The 19,603-nt window shown below is 39.9% G+C and overlaps 1 protein-coding gene and 1 non-coding gene across 2 annotated transcripts in view; one reads left to right on the top strand and one right to left on the bottom strand.

Annotated features, from left to right (window-relative positions):
- Positions 1 to 16,292, top strand: part of LOC121897571 (c-Maf inducing protein) — a 51,655-nt gene extending 35,363 nt beyond the window's left edge. The window contains exons 10-21 of the mRNA XM_042412139.1: positions 583 to 1,035; positions 3,599 to 3,664; positions 7,018 to 7,044; positions 7,147 to 7,195; positions 7,319 to 7,426; positions 7,560 to 7,676; positions 8,565 to 8,705; positions 10,314 to 10,361; positions 10,473 to 10,619; positions 10,743 to 10,848; positions 11,049 to 11,119; positions 12,585 to 16,292. Coding sequence (XP_042268073.1) covers positions 583 to 1,035; positions 3,599 to 3,664; positions 7,018 to 7,044; positions 7,147 to 7,195; positions 7,319 to 7,426; positions 7,560 to 7,676; positions 8,565 to 8,705; positions 10,314 to 10,361; positions 10,473 to 10,619; positions 10,743 to 10,848; positions 11,049 to 11,119; positions 12,585 to 12,638 — 1,387 coding nt within the window. The 3' untranslated portion in view covers positions 12,639 to 16,292. The remainder of the gene's footprint in view (positions 1 to 582; positions 1,036 to 3,598; positions 3,665 to 7,017; positions 7,045 to 7,146; positions 7,196 to 7,318; positions 7,427 to 7,559; positions 7,677 to 8,564; positions 8,706 to 10,313; positions 10,362 to 10,472; positions 10,620 to 10,742; positions 10,849 to 11,048; positions 11,120 to 12,584) is intronic.
- A 1,869-nt stretch (positions 16,293 to 18,161) lies between these two features.
- Positions 18,162 to 18,244, bottom strand: trnal-cag. Its single transcript has one exon. It is a non-coding gene; the product is annotated as a tRNA-Leu (tRNA).
- Positions 18,245 to 19,603: the final 1,359 nt, after the last annotated feature.

Below are 19,603 nucleotides of genomic sequence, written 5' to 3'. Positions count from 1 at the left end.
TCAAGTATAGAAAATAAATAAATATTTTCAGTACACTGGAATGAAAAACAGCTGCAACTCTGAGTGGATCATAGTGAAACAGTAGAATTCCTTTTAGTAACTCTTTTATGTCGTGGTAGTTTCTGAGAAACAAAGAGTTTTTACAGTACCAAAATAACATCGCAGCATGTGTGCTCTCTAATTGACTTCATTACTGTGATTTATATTTAAGTGGTCTTTCTAGTGAGTTCCATAGGGGCTCGGTGTTGGCTGTGGATGTATGACATACGCTATCTGAACTCATTAGTGTCATCTCCTTAGCTTCCTTCACCCCAGAGAGGAACACTTCTTAGCTAATTTTTTCCAAAACTCCAGGACACACATAGGAACCATCACTCTGGTACCCATCTCTCCTGGCTCTGACTGCATCATCCCTCTCTTTTTTCCCTTCTTTCACCACACTTTGTTACCTGTATGTCTATAGGTGTGCATATTACTTTCCTTAATGTCAACATTTCATTGACTGCTATGCTTATTACTTAATGTCTCTGCATTGCTTCAGGGTTTCATATGTGGTCCACTTTTCCCTTTATTTCCCTGTAGTCGGGACAACTCCCCCAGCCTGAAGGAGATCAGAAACGGCTGCCAGCAGCAGAACGACCGCAAACCCCCGATGCCACTCCGCCTGCTGCGCCCCGAGCCTCCCACGCCGCCTCCCACCACCTTGCTCCCCCTCTCCGCCAACCCCAGTCCTCCTCAGCCGCCTCCCCCGGCCCCATCAAACCCCGCCCCATCCATCCCCATCTCCTCCCCAACGCCCTCCCTGCCCCTCTCTCCTCCCCCTTCCGTCGTCAACTCCAGCGAGATCCTGGTAGAGCTGGAGCGCAACAACAACTCGGCCAACGCCAAGCGGAAGGCCGGGCCTTCTGGGGGCGACAGCGAACCCAACCTCATCGACTGTCTGCTGGTCAGCCCGGCCGTCAACACTCTGTCCATCCAGCTGCCAGCGCAGGCCGACCGCGTGCTGGGCTGCTTCGCTCTCATCCTCAAGATGCTGTGAGTTTACACATAAAGTTATCACTGCTACTGGGTTTTAATGGATCACTCCAACATTATGGATCCACTTGTTTTCCTAGAGTCAGATAACAAGATCAATATCATTTTCATCTTTTTATGGCTAGCACTTTCCTACTGCTTCCTATCTTTATGCTAAGCTAGGCTAAACACATTCTGGACCTAGATCTGTACTATACGCACAGACCTGAAATTGATATTGATCCTTTAATCTCACCTTGGGTAAGACAGGCAAAATATTAGACTGTACATCTAAATTCTATTGATCTTTCCTGCAACAGTGTTTCTTTGGCACAACTGTGCAACCCACTTGATTTATGATATTAATACTTTTATTTATCATTTATAATGATCACAATTACACACTATAGAAAGGAAGGTTTTATCATTATAGATAGGTTTCCCATTTACAAACGATTAAGAATGTGTATAGCTCAAGGAAAGCACATTGCCCCAATGTCATGATAGCCTATATATATACCCTATGAACATTTTCAGTATTTAGAAATTACGCAACTTACTTATATACATTACAACTCATTAGATGAGTGCTACGCTATCTATATCAAAACAGAATTGTAGCATTAATAATCAGCTGCAGGGGATTGTGTGAATGACAGCTAGCTGACTGCAGTCAACACATCTGTTAATGTAACGTGACGCATTTTCCATTCAAGCCATCATCTGTCTGCTACAGTACCTCTATCAGCTATCACCAAGTCACACACTGAAACTAAACGCACATCACACCGGTCACCAAACCATTGATCACACAGTACACAGTCTGACTAAATCTGTCTGGAAATATTAAATAAACAGCTATAAATACACAGTGTGAGCTCTCTTAAAACAGGCACGCTGTATCCACCACCTTATTAAAGTGCAGGCTCTGACCAGATCAATAGACGCAAATAGTTAATTATGCACTCTAAGCTGTAACTGAGGTTTTTTTCTTGGAATATTGGAATATTGAGTATTTTCCACGCATTACTTCGGTGACCGCTGTAGTTTATGGCAGAAAAACAACTTAGGCTGATCTCCCCATAAGAGCTCAATCATTGTGATTTGCTTTCTACTCCCAGCATTCACATCTCACAATGAAGTCACTACATAATAGACATAATAAAATACATACATACTGTACAATACAATAAGAATACAATACAATACAATAATAAAGAGCATTAACACAACATTAAGACTGATATTTACTGTATTAATGATATATATACAGTGTATCCCATGCATGTATTTGTGTGTGTGTGTGTGTGTGTGTGTGTGTGTAGTCTGACTGCTTTTGGGGACACATTTCAGACTTAGGACCAGTGAAATGGGGACAGCTTGTCCAATTGGGGACAAAAGTCATGTCCTCAATTGCGAAAAAGCTGATTTATTGGTCAGTGGTTAATGTTATTGTTTGGCAAGTAGTGGTTATGGTGAAGGTTAGGGTAAATTTCTAGGAAATGAATGTAAGTTTATCTAATGTCCACAAAAGTGACCATGATCTGATATGTGTGTGTGTGTGTGTGTGTGTGTCTAGGTCATTCACTATCCCTCTGGTTGTGGCATGTTCATACATAATGAGCAACAATATATGCCCTGTCTCCTTCTCCTGGGAGTATTTTTAATTTTGAGAGGTCATTAAGCTCTTTGAAATCTGAAATTACAGAGTTGAACTTGTTAAAGTAAATGTAAATGTTTTGACACACAAGGAAATTCTCAGCCATACAGTATGTTCTAGATGGTATATTCTGTCCTTTGGGCTCTTTTGCTCACAAAAGAGAACTCGAAGAAGTCATTTTTGTATATCAACTTTAGCTTTGTCAAATCTACTTCCTTCTTATGATTTCATCTGTCCACACAGTCAGTGACAGTCTTTTAACAAATATATTCTGTAGTCATTCACACGTATAGACACACACAGTCTCCCTTTAATTGCATAATGTGAATGGATGTATGTGGAGTCTAAACTTTTAACACACGTCTGTGTCTTAATATGGCTGATCTAAACTTACATAAATGGCTGATTTAAACTTACATAAACTAATTTAATATCACATGAAAGAAATGACATGGCAACAACCCAGGAATTGTCCTAGTTTGTGAAGGTGACATTATGCGAGTGTGTGTAAGAAATGATGAGTGTAAGTGGGTTAAAGAGCCCTGAATGAATGAATGTATGAGCCCCAGTGCTGATTACACAGTGTGAAAATGGAGCAGCAGTTACGTGTGCATGTCCTTCTATTGGGGTGTAGGTGTGGTAACCAAACAGGATGGCCTAAAAAAGCGATAGTGTGCGTTTGTAGCATTTGTGACAAAGCCGGTGTTACTTAACTCGCAGTAATGTGATGCTCCTCTAGCTCCTGTTAAATCAACGCTGTGGGTCTGCGTCATCTCAGCGCAGCTCGTGTTTCAACTACTCCTCTGTCTTTTTGTTCTCCAGCAGCACTTCTCTAGGTTACACCTTCCTCTTTACATTGTCACAATGAGTCTTTTTTACCTGTTTTCTTTACCTTTTCTTCTAATGACTATCTGTGTCCGTCAGGTCGGACTACGATGACTGGAGACCTGCTCTGGCCAGCCTGCTGCAGCCCATCCCCTTCCCTAAAGAGTGAGTATTCACACATACAGACCTCACACTTGTAGGCAACTATTCAGTTTTATACATGAGTATTTTACAGTGAATGCAGCACCAAAAGAAGCTTTAATTCACCCAACATTACAAGTCTGAAACAAGGGCTTAATTTCATCTGGGGATGGGTGATATTTACATTGGTAATACCACCATTTAATCATACTCTACTACAATTGAAAATCTTGCTTACTAAGTTGTATCAGAGTTATATTATTATATGTAATATCATATTATTACATATTGTTATTGATGCATACACATGCGAGCAGCATTCTAAAAAAGGCATCATATTTTATAAACTAATCACATGTTTTTTTGGTAAAATCTTAATCTGCAAAGTAACTACAAGTCAAATAAATATAGTGGAGTAAAAAAAAGGGTCAATATTTCACTCTGAAATGAAGTGAAGTGGAAGTTTAAAGTACTAGAAAATGAAATGGAGATACATAAGTGAAGTACAAGTACTTCAAAATTGCACTGAAGTACTTAAGTAATTGAGTACTTGTGTTACACCACTTTTTACAGTTAATATTCTCCTAAAAAAGAATTTAGCAGTCAAAGATTACTGATGCCTTAATGCATAAACAGAATTTTAATGTTGTAGCCAATTGTAACTACTTCATATACTATTGCACAGTATTAATCATATTTTACAAAGTCATCATGTGTTTTTATGCAAAATCCTAATCTGCAGAATATCTATCAACTACAGCTGTCAGACAAATGCAGTACAGTACAGTGCTTAGTTACTTTCAAAAGAAATAGCAGTCACTCTTCTTCTTTCTTTTTAAAGAGCCTTTTACTTAACTGTGCCTTCTCCCTCACTTCTGAAGCCAAACCTGCACCCTTGGTTAGGAACTCCAGTGTAGAGGCCTCTGCTGGCCTTTTAATTGTCCTGTGAACCTGCAGTGGTTTCATATAGTATGAATTAAATGAATGGGAAGTTCAGATACAAGAAAAAGAAAGAGAATTTGAGGATTTCTGTCATTTGGTAGGGGGAATGTGCAGTATCTCTCTGACTCTGCTCTTAGCAGAGGTTGTGATAGTAGTGGTTGAATTTGTAGAAGTAGTCCTAATAGTTGTAGTAGTATGCTGTGTTTCAGGGGAATGTTTGAGTGTCTCATAACAGTCTAAATGCAGTTTCAGAGGCTTTTCCAGGACAAAATTCAGAGAGAAATGCTGAATACAGCACTTTTGGTTCCAGTCCAAAAACACCAGTACAGCCATAACCATAATGATATACTATAACCATCAGTATCAGCCCAGTTCTGCCTGCCACCCTTTGCAACTGTGTTCCTTCCTCATTTTCCTTCAGTCTCACTGTCTCTGGGGACATATACATGTTTTTAGCAGGGGCCTGCAGGGGCCCAGCTGCTGACGTGGGTGAGGTACCTCACCACGCCTCCCGGGGGTCGTATCTTCTCTCCCCAGAGAGCCCGCTGTAATTGGCTCTAAGCAGCCACAAGCCATATTTGTAATTGGCCGGCTGATCCAGAGCTTCATTAGTGATGACTGGTGAACGACTTGTTGTTTCTGTAACACTGGGACTCACCTGTTGCTCACCTGCGCCACTGTTGCCTTGTCGATAAGTTCAGGCGTCATTAGGAAAGGCAACAATACTCCCCAGCACGCTGCAGCTGTGGATGTAATGAGTCATATCAATGCACATACGAACACACACACAGTGACATGCACAGCTGTGCTACTTGCACACACATACAGAAGACAACTGCCTCGTATATTACACACACATTCTGTACATATGTACTGTATCTGTATCTGTAAAGTGCACTGAATACAACAGGAAGGTAAACAGTTCTCTCCTCGTGTCTTCATGCCTGGACCCTTTTGCAACAACAGTGTTCAAGGACACATGCTTATTCTATTTCTTACCAAGAGTTTTATGAGGAGATTGTTCTATAGCTGGAACTAGAGGTTGGTTAGTTTAGCTTAGCATAAAGTCCAGAAACAAGGAGAAATGGCTAGTCTGGCTCTGTCTAACAGTAACAAAATCCACCACCAGCACCTCTAAAGCTCACTAATTATCATGTTATATCTTGTTTGTTTCATTCGTACAAAAACTGAAGTGTGTCTTGGCTGGTAGCAAGCAAATAGCACGGAATCCAGGATGTTATTGGTCCCAGTCAAGACCATTTTATAAGCCCTGTAAAACGGTGAATAGTGGTTTTTATACTTTTGTTTTTGTAAAGATTCAACAAACAGCATAAAGCATTTTAATTAGTCAGATTTGTTACCTTTGGACATGATGAGAAGATGGATACTGCTCTCATGTCTGTCCTTTTAAAATGAAGCTAATGCCAGGAGAGTGGTAGGTTAGCTTAGCACAAAGACAGCACCTCCAAAGCTCCTAATTAACACATCATCACACAACATCTCGTTTGTTTAATCCGTACAACAGCCAATGTGTAAAAAGTCTCCTGGCAATCGTACTACTGACAAGACTTCAGGAAGTCACTGTGCCTAGCCATGACCTCCTGTATACCTCCCATACAGTTTTTAAACAAGTTTTTGTACAGATTATACAAGATTCAACATGTTAATTAGTTTTTTTTAGCTTCGGAGGTGCTGGTAAGCAGATTCTGTTACTTTTGGACATAAGCAGGCTAGCTGTTTCCCCCTGGTTCCACTCATTATGCTAAGCTAAGCTAAATCATTAGCTGGCTGTGCTTCATATTTACCTTACACAAATAAATTCTCATCTAACTCTCAGAACGTGAACAAGCGCATTTCCCAAACTGTCAAACTACTTCTATAACTTGTGATCATCATTACAAACATTTTTATGAAGCTGAACTTTATTCAAATTCATTTTATTCAATTTTATATTCTTGTGGGGATCCGGAGGTACCAAATATGGCAGCTTTTAGCCACAGGAGAACATGTATAAAATGATCAACTACGCATGTCTAACTTCCATAATCATAAAAAACATGCCGTCTTAAATACTTCACTCCATGTTAGCCTCATAAAGTGTCAAATAAGTGTTGGAACAAATTGCATAGAAGTGATATTATCATGACTTTAAAACCACATAATTGAAAGAAAAAATGTAATTAAATCTGATTTCTATACAGATTTCCTAATCATTTTGTCATTTTTGATCAGTTTGGATTGTAACTTCCCATTTCTGTCTCACAGTTAACTGCTGCTGATAAAACAAACTGTAATGATTCCCCACAGGGATCATTAAAATGTCATCTCATGTAACAAGCAATCTTATGTTATGTTCATATGTTAGTTTTAACGTATTTTTCAGAGTGTTTTAGGTTGTAATATATCACATCTCTCTTTGTCTCCCCTCTCTCCAGGGCCCTTGCACATGCCAAATTCACAAAGTAAGTATCTCAGACGTCATGAGCTGTTCTTCACATGTTGAGTTACATTCCAGTTTAAAAACAACTTGACATTTATGTCTCAATGTTTCTCTGTCTAAATAGGGAACTGAAATATGTTATTCAGAGGTTTGCGGAGGACCCAAGGCAGGAGGTGAGTGTGTGTTTGTGCATGTTAACCACTGTAGGAGCAGCTCCACAGCTTAAAGAAATACATGTGTTTTTGGGAGATTTTTCTTGAGATCAGACAAGAAAATCATCCGTGTGTGTTTTCCAGGTCCATTCCTGCCTACTCAGTGTGCGTTCAGGTAAAGACGGCTGGTTCCAGCTCTACAGTCCAGGAGGAGTGGCCTGTGATGACGATGGAGAGCTGTTTGCCAGTATGGTGAGTGTACGGAGACACACACACACACACACATACATACATTAAAGGCTCTATACAGCTTTTTTCATGTGTACTCCATGCTACTACATGTAGTAGTACTCTCACCTGACCCTCCCCTCCTCTTCTTCTCAAGGTTCATATCTTGATGGGCTCCTGCTATAAGACCAAGAAGTTCCTTCTCTCACTGGCTGAAAACAAGCTGGGTCCCTGCATGCTGCTGGCTCTACGTGGAAACCAGACCATGGTGGAGGTATGTCCGTGTTTGTTTGTTTGTTTTCCATAAATTATTATTCTCTTTATTCCCCCCCAAAAAATCATAGTAGCTTGGTACTTTAACATGTGGTAGTTTGGTTTATTTACTATTTTATGTGAAACCATTTGTGTGTAAAAGTTTATTATAATGAATTTGTAGAAGTGTTTAATAATAATAGTTTTAGCAATAGCAGTAGTGTTTTAAGTTAAAAATCCCCCCCAAACATGTTGAAAAATGTATGTGTCTAATATGTTTTTCCTCAAAAAACATACAAAAGAAGCAAATATTGTTCATTTCAAAAGTTTAACTGTTGGACAAAAGATGTCTCTTCCTTCACTTAAAAGTCCATTCTCAGTAAATGTGTACCGGAAGTTTCCAATTTCCATATCATATATGTGTATAGTAGTATACCTGACCATGATTAGCCTCCAAACTCTACGTGAAATTAAATTAAAGCTTAAATTGACTAAATTAAATGGTCACTCCAATGATTCAGTATTGCACTTTAATTAAGTTGGGGAACCTTCACCCTCAAAATTTCAACAAAATTGAGCCCACAGTATCCTGGCTTTTAGTCACATGTATGGGTCAAGCTTTAATGGTAAATGTTCTTTCAAACTTCAACCCCAGTTTTTTACATAAATGTTTTGTTAAAGATTTCTAGTCTTTATGCCCAAGCTGAAATAACCCTGATACATCAGAGTTATTTTCTCAGGCTTGATGAAGCTCCTCCAGCTCCACAAAAGATCCACAAAAGACATTATACAGCTGTTCTCACAGGCTGAGCAGCACTCCTTGTGATGAGTAAACTGAACTCCCACTAATAAAATCAGTGAAGTATAAAAAATGTTTAAAATGTGCATGTGCGTGTGTGTGTGTGTCCAGATTCTGTGTCTGATGCTGGAGTACAACATCATCGAGAACAAGGACACCCAGCTGCAGATCATCTCCACCCTGGAGAGCACCCAGGTGGGCCTCCGCATGTACGAACAGCTCTGTGATCGACAGAGAGAGCTCAAAGAGCTGGTGAGTCACTGCAAACACACACAAATACACACACACACATTTGGTGCTTTATAAGGTACACTGAGGCCTGAAGTTAACACTGTGCTGAACTCGTTGGCGCCATGTAGATCTTGTACATTTCTGAGCTGAGAACATCTTGTCCCACCTCAGTAAAAATGTCTGCTGGGCTCAGGCTGCTTTATGAAAGTAAAGTCACCAGTTTCTCATTACGTACAATTCTTGTGTCCTCGGTGACGCATGTGTTATGATACCTAGTTGTCAATCCACAACACACAGCTGACAGCAGCTGTCAAGACATGAGGTTCATTTAGGAGAATGTGTGAACAGCTATTGCACAGAGCTTGTTGAAACAGCAGGAAACACAAACAGAAAGCATAGCTGTCATCATACAAGGTCAAGATAAGAGTGCTTTTCTCTCTACTCACATTCTTGCTGACGCCTTACCTAGCCTACCTTGGTTTCATGCACTGCTGTTAGTCCATCTGATTCTGCAAATGTTCGTCACATTACTGCGACACAAAGGCCTCATTAGCACACTTACAGACTGTCTGGTGGCTTGAACCCATCGTAGTCCACTCTTGCCTCATCCAGAAGAGCCACCACTGACTGGATCATTCTTCTAAGTCACACAGTTCTCAGTAAACTCACAATGTCTGAGTATGAAAACTGTAGCACGTGAAGTCCTGGAACAGCGCAGATCAGACCGGTGACTGTAACTGTTGCTCTCAGCTCAGTCTACATGCTTCACACACTGACTCACAGCCACTTGACTCTGTCTGCAGCAGTGAGCTGTTCATTTATATGTGGAGGCTGTTGTAGGAGGCAGACGCTGATCGTATACTCCGTGCACAGTCATACATAAACAAGGATAACTCATATACTTAATGCATAGTACATGAATAAATCTAAATGTTCAGCCGCTGTTTACATACTGTAAATATGTACAGGATGTATTGTATTTATTGTACCAGTATGTCCAGTACAGTATGTAAGTGACTCAATAGTTGCCCCAAATTCATCTGGGAGGATATTTTGGTATTTATGGGGCACTAGTTGATGCTGTTACAAAATCAGGGAATGTGACTTTAAACACAAATCATTATTAAAAACTGTGTCTTTGTCCATCTGTGTGTGGGACAAAAAAATACAGGTCAAACAAAATGTGGTAGTAATCATATTATTGGATGTATTTTTAAGCAGTTACAGTAATAACATTAATTGCAGTAATAAATCTGTCTCACAAATGATAATTTATGACCTCATTTCTTTAACGAGTTTGTAATGAGTGGTTAAATAAATGATGAATTCATGCCTGTGCAGTTCAAATATCCTCTGGCATACATGCTACATCATTAATGTCATATAAGAAAATAAGACACAGATTGACAGGAAACCATTTGGAAATGTCCATGAAAACAAAAAGTTTTCTGTCTTTTTTTTTTTTTTTTTTTTTTTTTTTTTTTTGAAGAGTTCACGTCTCCTATTTCCTCATTGTGACATGAATATAGCATGCTTGTGGCTGCTCATACACACCATCTACTGTCTGAAAATGTTCCTGCAAGGCCTTGAGCTCAGACGCCATCTTTTTTCTGTCTGTCTTCTCCTCAGCAACGGAAAGGAGGCCCCACCCGCCTGACTCTGCCCTCCAAGTCCACGGTGAGTTTACACTGACGCCTTCACTGTGAAGAGTTTTAAGCTTTTCTGTCCTCAACATCCATTATAAGACTGTGCATTAAAAAAAATACATGTTCCCTTGGCATGTTTTAGGATGCAGACCTGGCTCGCCTGTTGAGTTCAGGCTCTTTTGGGAACTTGGAGAACCTGAGCTTGGCCTTCACCAATGTCACCAGTGCCTGTGCCGAGCAGCTCATCAAGCTGCCTTCACTCAAACAGCTCAACCTCTGGTCCACACAGGTATACACACACATAGAGACACAGCATAAACACAACCTCAGAAACACACACCTGCACATAATGATCCAGTAGATGTATACTATCTCTAATGTCTAATGTGTGTTCTCCTCTTCTGTCCTTCAGTTTGGGGATGCAGGGTTGAGGTTGTTATCTGAGCATCTGGCCTGTCTTCAGGTTTTGAACCTGTGTGAGACTCCTGTCACTGATGCTGGTCTGCTGGCTCTCAGCTGTAAGAAAACTCACACACACACACACACACACACACACACACAAACACATACAGTTCATGATAGTAAAATGTGCTATAGTAACAAAAAAAAAGCCAGAATATAAGGACAAGCTCAGAATGAACATGTCAAATGTGTGGAGTGGAAGTCAGTTGTTTGTTAATGTATATTGTAGCTAATTGTAACTGTCTGCCTGTTTCAGCTATGAAGAGTCTGTGCAGTCTGAACATGAACAGCACCAAGCTTACAGCTGACACATATGAGGACCTCAAGGTAAAACTCATACCCACTGGCTACAAAAAGCTAATATTTAGCACAAGTGAAATTCTTAATTGATCCCCCCTGAAAATGAAACATGTGTTAAGGTGGCAGTAAGAAAGTAGAGGTTAATTGGGCAGTGTGGCATCTACATTAATGGGGATAGATTTGAAAAGGCATCATTTTCTCTTGTGCTTTGGCCTTCCTGCTGTTGCCCTCAGTTCTTTCTGTGATTGCTTATTTTAAATGCCAGTAAAGCTGATTACACTATATAGCTGATCTGCTCTATGTTGTCAGATGAATTCATGAGCATTAAATAGTGGATGTAGTAGAAAGAAGTAGTTAGCCAATTACATTTTCTTTTTCCAAAAACTATTTAAAATAATAGTCATCCAAGGTATTTTACAGGTTTACGTGTTTTATTTTAATCACTTCCTAATGATTTTCAAGAAGGTCCTGGGAAGACCTGTGTAATTTGGTTCTAATGATGGGGACAATATAGTGTTCAATTGTTACACTTCCAATTAGTTGCTAATGTAACCCAGAAAGCCTGTAGTCAGTGCACAGCAAGCCGACCGAACATGCAGACATCTGAGCCAAGCAAAATTAATTATGAATGAATAATTACTTGAAGCTGCACCAATCAGTATTTTGTATTAACAGTGCTTGAAAGGGATCCCTCTTCATCACAACCTTACAGAGAATTATCACCCAAATCGGCACTTCTTCTCAGCCATACGGAAAGTTCTAGCTTGTTTTCAGCTCGTTGTTTTGGTTTTATGCCCAGCAATTTTACTGTCTGGTTCGGTCTCATAGCTCTCATCAACCTCGTTTCCAGCAGCAGCAGCAGCAGCAGGCAGCTGAACAACTCTGAATCAATGCTAATGTTGCTCCATGTCTGCTGGCTGCACAAATAGGGAACTGGAACATGTCAGCCATACACTTTAGAAGTGCTAATACTTTATGTCAATATTACTTTTACAGCTTGCTCTGCTGCCTCCAAAAATCAATTAATGCTGCTTTAAATTGAGATTTTCTTTCTTGGAAACTTGATGGAAATGATTCAAAAATGAAAATAATAATATATCAAAAATCCTCTTGGATGAATTGGTGTCTAACTTGGTAGCTAATAAGATACAACATATAAAGAAGACAGTTTGGGAGTTGGTGGCGGGTTATTTTCAGTGCGGGTTAGATGGAATTGCTAGCAGACTAAGCTAGCAGTTTCCCAGTCTGCCCCCAGTCTTTGTGCTAAGCTAAATAAATCAGCCTATCTCTATCTATCTACTTCTGCTGGATGCAAAGAGACAAAATTGATTCTGGTGAGAAGGACAACAAGTATATTATCCAAACTCTTACACAGCTAATTAAAGAAAAAGTTACAACAATGTGAGCTGTCTTACAGTTAGTCTACAAGCTGATAGTAAATGTATGTTTTAAGGTGTTGATGCAGTTTCTATTTGTGTGTGTCTCTCTACAGGCCAAATTGCCCAACCTGAAAGACGTCGATGTCCGGTACACAGAGGCCTGGTGATCGACCACGCTCACACACACGCTCTCATACATAACCAGACACACACATAAACATATGCACACACTGCACACAGACTCAGATACATACATGACAATTGTGTGGTGATGTCATCTCCATCGTCGCCATCATTAGACCTGGAACTCTGACATCGCAGCGCGAGGATGACCTCAAGTAACCAGATCATGGTTAAAGGAGGAGCCTTCATCAGCTTCAGATGTCATCATCAACCCCTGTAGTCGCCAGGAAGGAACTATCACTTTTTTTCTAAATGAGAAATCTTTATGGACCTTGTCGCGCCCCTTACTTGTAAATGGACCTTGTTTTTACCAACATGATCAGAGGACATGCAAGGACCCGCCATGTTGTGACAAAAGGGACCCTTTTTCTCTCTCTGTCTTTATCCTTTGCCTTTTCTTTCATATATGGTTTCTCAGTTTTCATATACAGGCATATACAGCCAGCTGTTGCCCCCCACTCCCCCTCCCCCCCTCCACCTGTGTGTGCGTGTCATGAGGAACATCTGAACGGAGTCCCTCCCCTCAGAGCCTTCGTCTCTTTTTTTTTCTCTCTCTCTCTCTCTCTCTCTCTCTCATGCCCTCGTGCGATGAAGACTGGATACAGCAGCTCACATTCCAGCTCTTCTCAGATCGGATCCACAATGTAGCTCTGTGTCGAACCGCTCCTCACTTCAGTCCTCACCTTCACGCTCTCTAGCTTCAGTTTTCATGTTTCTGATTCCGGCCTTTTCAAGTCTTTCATTGGGAAAAACGAGGTGCTACCTCTGTGAGAAAAGAAGAGTTGCAAGACTGTGCCTATTCCTCATATAAGACACGTTCACACACAAAAAGGAAAAAAAAAAAACAACAAAAAAAAAAAAGGTTTTTATCAACTTGAATGAACATATTTTTCCAGACATCTGTGCTTTCATATATTGTGTGTTTCTATCTAAAACATACGTATATGAAGATGACCCCCAGTGATGACATTTCAGAAACATTTCAGGAGATCTGCAGGAAAGTTAAATGGCGATGGCAACATTTCCTTTTTCATTTATTTTCAGTGTACATACTGATGATCTCCCATTACTATTTAATAGGACAGTTGTGTAGCAGTAGCTGGGTGGTCTGGGACTGCCTGATATTTATAAGTTGTCTCTAAAGCCTCCTTTACTCTGTCTCTCCTGGATTTTGTCCTAGCAGTAATGAAGTACACAAGCCCTGTCTATTTTTTTTTTTTCTCTTTTGCGACCCCTAACACAAGAAGCCAACGAAGACGGATACATGGATCTCTCTGCACCATGCAATGGTGGTAGCGTAGACCTGTAAAAGTAAAGTGGACGTTCTTAAGTGGACCTGTAAACCAGACCTATCACCAGCTGAGAGTTTGTATATTTTCATATCCTCTGCTATCTTTTTTTTTTTTTCTTGGCTCTGTTGGAGATGGTTTGAAAAGAAGAAAGGACACTTGCCAAACATTTTCATCAAATGTAGGTTTTATTTTGTGCACTTAACTTCATCAGGCCGACATGAGCTTGGTTTCTAATCAAAGCTGATGAAGTGGAACTTGTGGCGACCCACCTGTGGAGAGACTGACACTGTTTTGGCCTCAAGTCTCTGGCCTTCCCCGCTGGGGTCAGAGTGGAGGGTCTCAGCGCCTCTAGTGGAGCTGTGGATGAGTTGCCTCTTGTTATCTTTCTACCTGTCACACCACCTGTTTTCAACTGTTCTGCTGTATTTATATTACGCCATAATACATGGGTGGCAGTTTCAGGCTAATTCTCATCCAGGGATGGGACAAAATTACTGTACATATTCTATCACAATGGGCTATAAGGGACAGAAGTTTGGAAAAAGGCACCTTTTGGCCATATTTGCCCATCTACATTCCCTCAAAGTGTTGCCTGTTTATTGTGGCAACATTTCATATGATGTGGTAACTGCCCTGACACACTGCAAGTCTGTCAGTTTCCCTCTCTGTCTTGTCTTGTGTCAGTACTCCTCCCCCAACCCAAACACACACAAACACACACACATACACACACACACACACACATACACACACATACACACACATACACACAAGTCAGATTTCCACCCTTGTTCCAGTCAGCCTCGCTCTGACTGCATCCATCCATTTTTATTTATATGTGTCCACCTCCAGAATGCTCCGGATGTTTGTTGAATTGAGACACAAGCTGCAGCAGAGAACAGGATGCCGTCCGCCCCCAGATGTTTTGTTTCGTATTTATTGGGTGCCATGACAGTTTTCTGTTTGGCCTGTAGACTCAGTTTGTGTACGGCCATCTTTGGGTCTGGCTTTAAGACCTCGTGCTCTCTTTCATATCCTGTATGATGTATATACAAGTGTATATAGTCGTCTCCTCCCCTCTTCTCTTTGAACCATTTTTTTTCCACCCTTCCTCCTTTTTCTTCTTCTTCATCCCTTTTTCTGTATTTCTCTCGGCCTTCCTCCATTGGCAGGCTGATGTTGCCTTCATCTTAACGATGTGTGTGGTTGTTTGTTTGTTTTTTCACACAAAGTGCACTGTAATCTAAGAAATGTTTTCAATGAGTAATATCTTTTAAGTTTCCAACTTTATTGATTTGATCACTTTAATCAAACATTTGTTTCCTGTGTTCTTGTTTAGTTGTTTTTTTTTTTTTTTTTTGCATGTATACATGTTGCTGCATCATCTGGTATTTTTATTTTATAAGTTTGTTTTATAAAAGGTTTGAAATATAAAGGGTGTGATCACTATCTCACTGAGGTTAAGGACTGAAATGGAGAGATCCGGTCTAACTTTTTTCTGATTGGTTGTTGCCAGGATCTACCCATGAGCCCTGACAGATCCTGTTGGTCAAGGCAGTTAGGGTTAGACTGAAAAAAAGAAAAGCCAATACTGTTACTTTTAGACTGAAGCTGCCCTTGGCTGAGATTTCATAAACACAAGTTTGACCACTTTCATATCAAAAAAGAAAATATTTCTTGTTTCCCCAAGAACTGTATTGTAATCCTGCCACACGATCATATCAGAGGTGGACCACACAGACTGACTATTATCATTTTGAAATAAAGGTGTTGGTTCCACACATCAGTTTAAACTTACTGCAGTTTTGTTTTACCCTGATGTTCTTTAAGTCTGATTGTTAAAAAGCAATAGTTTGACATTTTGTCTTTTTTGCTTTCTTGGTGACAGTTAGATATGAAGATTGATACCACTCTCACGTCTGTACACTAAACATAAGGCTACAGCCAGTCATCGGTTAGCTTAGCTTAGCAAGACTGGACAGGTAAACAGCTATCCTAGCTCTGTCCAAAGGATGTAAAAATCAGCAAAAGGTCACTAATCAACACGTTATATCATTTGTTTTTAAAGTATACAAAAACCAAAGTGTAAAAGGTCTCCACTGGTTGCCAATGAAGATGAGACTCTAGGGAGTCAAACCACCTAGCCAAGAAAAATCTGGTACATAATCCCTGTAAAACCACAAGGTGTCATTTTTACACTGGATTTTTAAACAAACAAGATATCACATGTTCATTAGCTTAGCTTCATTAGCTTTAGAGGTGCGGGTAGGCCGATTTTTTTATAGAGCCCAGCTAGCTGTTTCCTCCGTCTTCCAGTTTTCATGCTAAGCTAAGCTAACCTACTGCTGGCTCTAGCTTCATATTTAACGGACATGAGTGGTATCAATCTTCTCGTCTAACTCTTGGCAAGAAAGCAAACAAGCACATTTCCCAAAATGTTAAACTATTCCTTTAACCAAAAAAAAGTGGGCAGGCTTGGGGAAATCACATCACTGAACTCATCCCACAGTTTTTGGCTATAACTGTGAGCCAGGGGGCCAGCATGTTGAGGTTATAATGGAAGGTTTTTTGTATTACTGTAGAACGTGATGGTTGAATAGAAACGCCTCTTCTGTTGTGTCATGTCTCCGTATCCTGTGGAGCTCACTGTGCTTTGCTTTTGGTTCCCATCCTGATTCCTCCCTCTTGTCTATTATCTCTCAGATGTTTTTTACTCCTCACAAACTGTAAAGAGTTTCTACCATGTCCAAGTTGTGTACAGCTGTGCTCGGGTCTTAACAGTTGTTATGGAAGGAGCAGGGTCAGATGTGGCAAATCTGACAGACTGAAAAAAAAAAAACCAACAACTCATGATTCCTTTGTAGTAAAATCTTTTTGGCAGCTGGAAAAAGGGCGCCTATCATGTTTCTCTCTCTTTTTCAGTCTTTCTCCGCATTGATCTGCTTCTCCTGCTGGGTTATTATTATTGCTGCTGCTGCTGCTCTGTGGCTGTTGTAATAAAAATACAAAAGTTCTTCAACAGGAAAAATAACAACTATGATGTGAAATAATTTCAATCAAAATTAAATTGTCTGTGAATATGTTTCAGCTGTGTGTGGCATGTGTTCTTTTCTGTGCCTTTAAAAGACAAACTTTATGATAAGACAAAACGATGATTTTCACTGACAACATATATATATAAATACAAATGTATATATAATATATTTTCCTTTTACATAATGCTTCATGTTGATTTAGTGAATCATTTACCATTCTCTAACAACACAGAAGCACAAATCTATACTTTAACCACACAAAATACAACAAAATCAAATGTGTAAATAATGATTTTTACACCTTTTAAAATACCATGAATGAATGCTTTATATCCCCCTGTACTAAACACCTGGTATGGTCCCTAATTAATTTGTCTATCAATTTTAAAAAGCAAAAATGAAAACTCCTTAAATGCGCATTAATTAACAAATGTACAAATGATTTTCCCTTACTTTACTCATTCATTTGAAATTTGTGATGAATTTCATAATTATCAATTGGAAATATTTCTTTAATTGGGTTTCTAAAAGTTAAAGTTCCCCCCAGACATGTTTTAAAACATAAAAATATTCTGGTTAGAATAATAATTTGGTTTTTTTTCACCAAGAAAAAGTCCAACCTAGTAAAAAATCTTAAAGTGACATCAACGCCTCATTGAAAAACCAACTACTAACTGCCGGACACAAGATGTATTCTACTTGAAAAAAGTTAATTAAAAAAGTCCATTCTTGGTGTATGTGCTTTAGAGGCTTCAAATTTCCACATCACACTTCTGTAAGTTGCATATTGGATCACCATTGGCTTCTAAACTAGCTGTGATGTCACAAATCATGCTTGTGGTTCACATGTTAAACTGAGATTTCAGGTGAGCACAGAGAAACTTTCCTCCCTCAGCAGAAGAGGGAGATTCAAGTGAAGAAACAAAACAAAACACATTTTTGAGTGGAGGGGGACTTTAAGTGTGCGAGTATGAAGCAAACCCATGACAGGGACTTCATTATGACATTACTGAATGTAATGAACATCAACTGCATTTTTAATGAATGACACTACTGTACAGTATGTATGCTACCCCATCTTCTGGACTCAACTGATGACTTATTCCATATACATCTAGTCGCACATTATGATTTGGGACGAGAGGTTAGCATTGTACTCAGTGTCAGTCCAAAAGCTGTCTGTCAGAAGTGGGATTCGAACCCACGCCTCCAGGGGAGACTGCGACCTGAACGCAGCGCCTTAGACCGCTCGGCCATCCTGACGTGCTTCCGTACGTGACAAACTCTGCTTTCTATGGATAGTATAGATATATTTTTGGTTTTTGACAGTTTGTTTTTAATATGTATGAGTTTAGAGCAGCAGAATAGATGATTATTTACCACACACATCATTTATGACGTTAATAGAGTAATGGATCATCAGCGACCACGGCTCAACTTTTAAACATGGCGCTCTGGCTCCCTCTGCTGTTATTTTTAGGTATTGGTACAATGTACTCGCACTGTTGGAAATTGGTTCTTGATGAAATTGATTATTGATTTTTGAAAGCAATTTCCAATACTCATGAAAATCTGCACACATAACTCAGAATGACCCATAGACCCTTAGAAAAACAGAACTGTCCAGAATACAATCTGACTGATTAGAAACACATATGCTAATGCTAACACAAACCTAATCTATGGCTTGAGACATTTTCCCACCATGCAATGCATTCATTGTGGCAAAATCTATTTCTTGAGGTGTAAAGGTAAAAGATAAAGCAAAGTGTATACATTGTGCTATAAGAGGTCACTAAGACTAACTGCATTCACATAGGTTACTGCGGCTTTTAAACTTTACCATGCAGCTCTTGACATTTTTAATTTGCACTCAATGTCACAATCAGACTTGTTTTACCAGCACACTGGTAACTACCACAAAATACATATGAAACACATTGGTGTTCCAGCATGATTTTCATTCACTGAAACCCTTCAAAAGAACAACATCTTCACTCTGTAATGAAGCATTTCTCATCTGGTGCACCCATGACCCTTATAGCCCATTGTGTAAACTATACAACAGATGCCATCGCCACATTTAAATTCAACTGAATGTTTCTGAGAAGCTGGAGTGTCGTCCAAGACAGCGCTTTCCACCAACATCATCAAAACACCAAGTGATGACATTTCTCACACAGAACAGTCTGTCTAATAATTAGTATTAGTTGTTTCAAAATGTATGCTGTGAATTGTCACAGCAGTATGACAGCGGACACTCAGGGCGCTTCGGCTGGATCAGGAGGTGTCAGAATGTAACGAAACCACACAAACATGGGCTTGTCCCTTTGCAGTCTGCCTAGAGGGCGGAGAGGAAACAGAACAGACAGGCAGTGTGTGCCAGACAGGCTAACAGGTAGACAGACAGGATTTGATGTAAGACACACACACATATATACACACAGACTGAGCAATGGGAAAGAAACGTAGCTTGAAATGTGCTTGTAAAAAAGGTTGAGAAGCGTCTCCTGCTCCACAAACAGTCTTGTCTTTGTTCCTCTCTCACGTTTTCTCTCTTGGTGACTCGAGAGTGTGAAGAGCCACGGTTAATGTTTTTTGTCACACACCCGTGCTTTTCCT

This window comes from Thunnus maccoyii, chromosome 5 (genome assembly GCF_910596095.1).
Source record: "Thunnus maccoyii chromosome 5, fThuMac1.1, whole genome shotgun sequence".
Lineage (NCBI taxonomy): Eukaryota > Metazoa > Chordata > Actinopteri > Scombriformes > Scombridae > Thunnus > Thunnus maccoyii.
The sequence above is the reverse complement of the archived record's forward strand: the minus strand, read 5'-3'. Positions and strand labels throughout refer to the sequence as shown.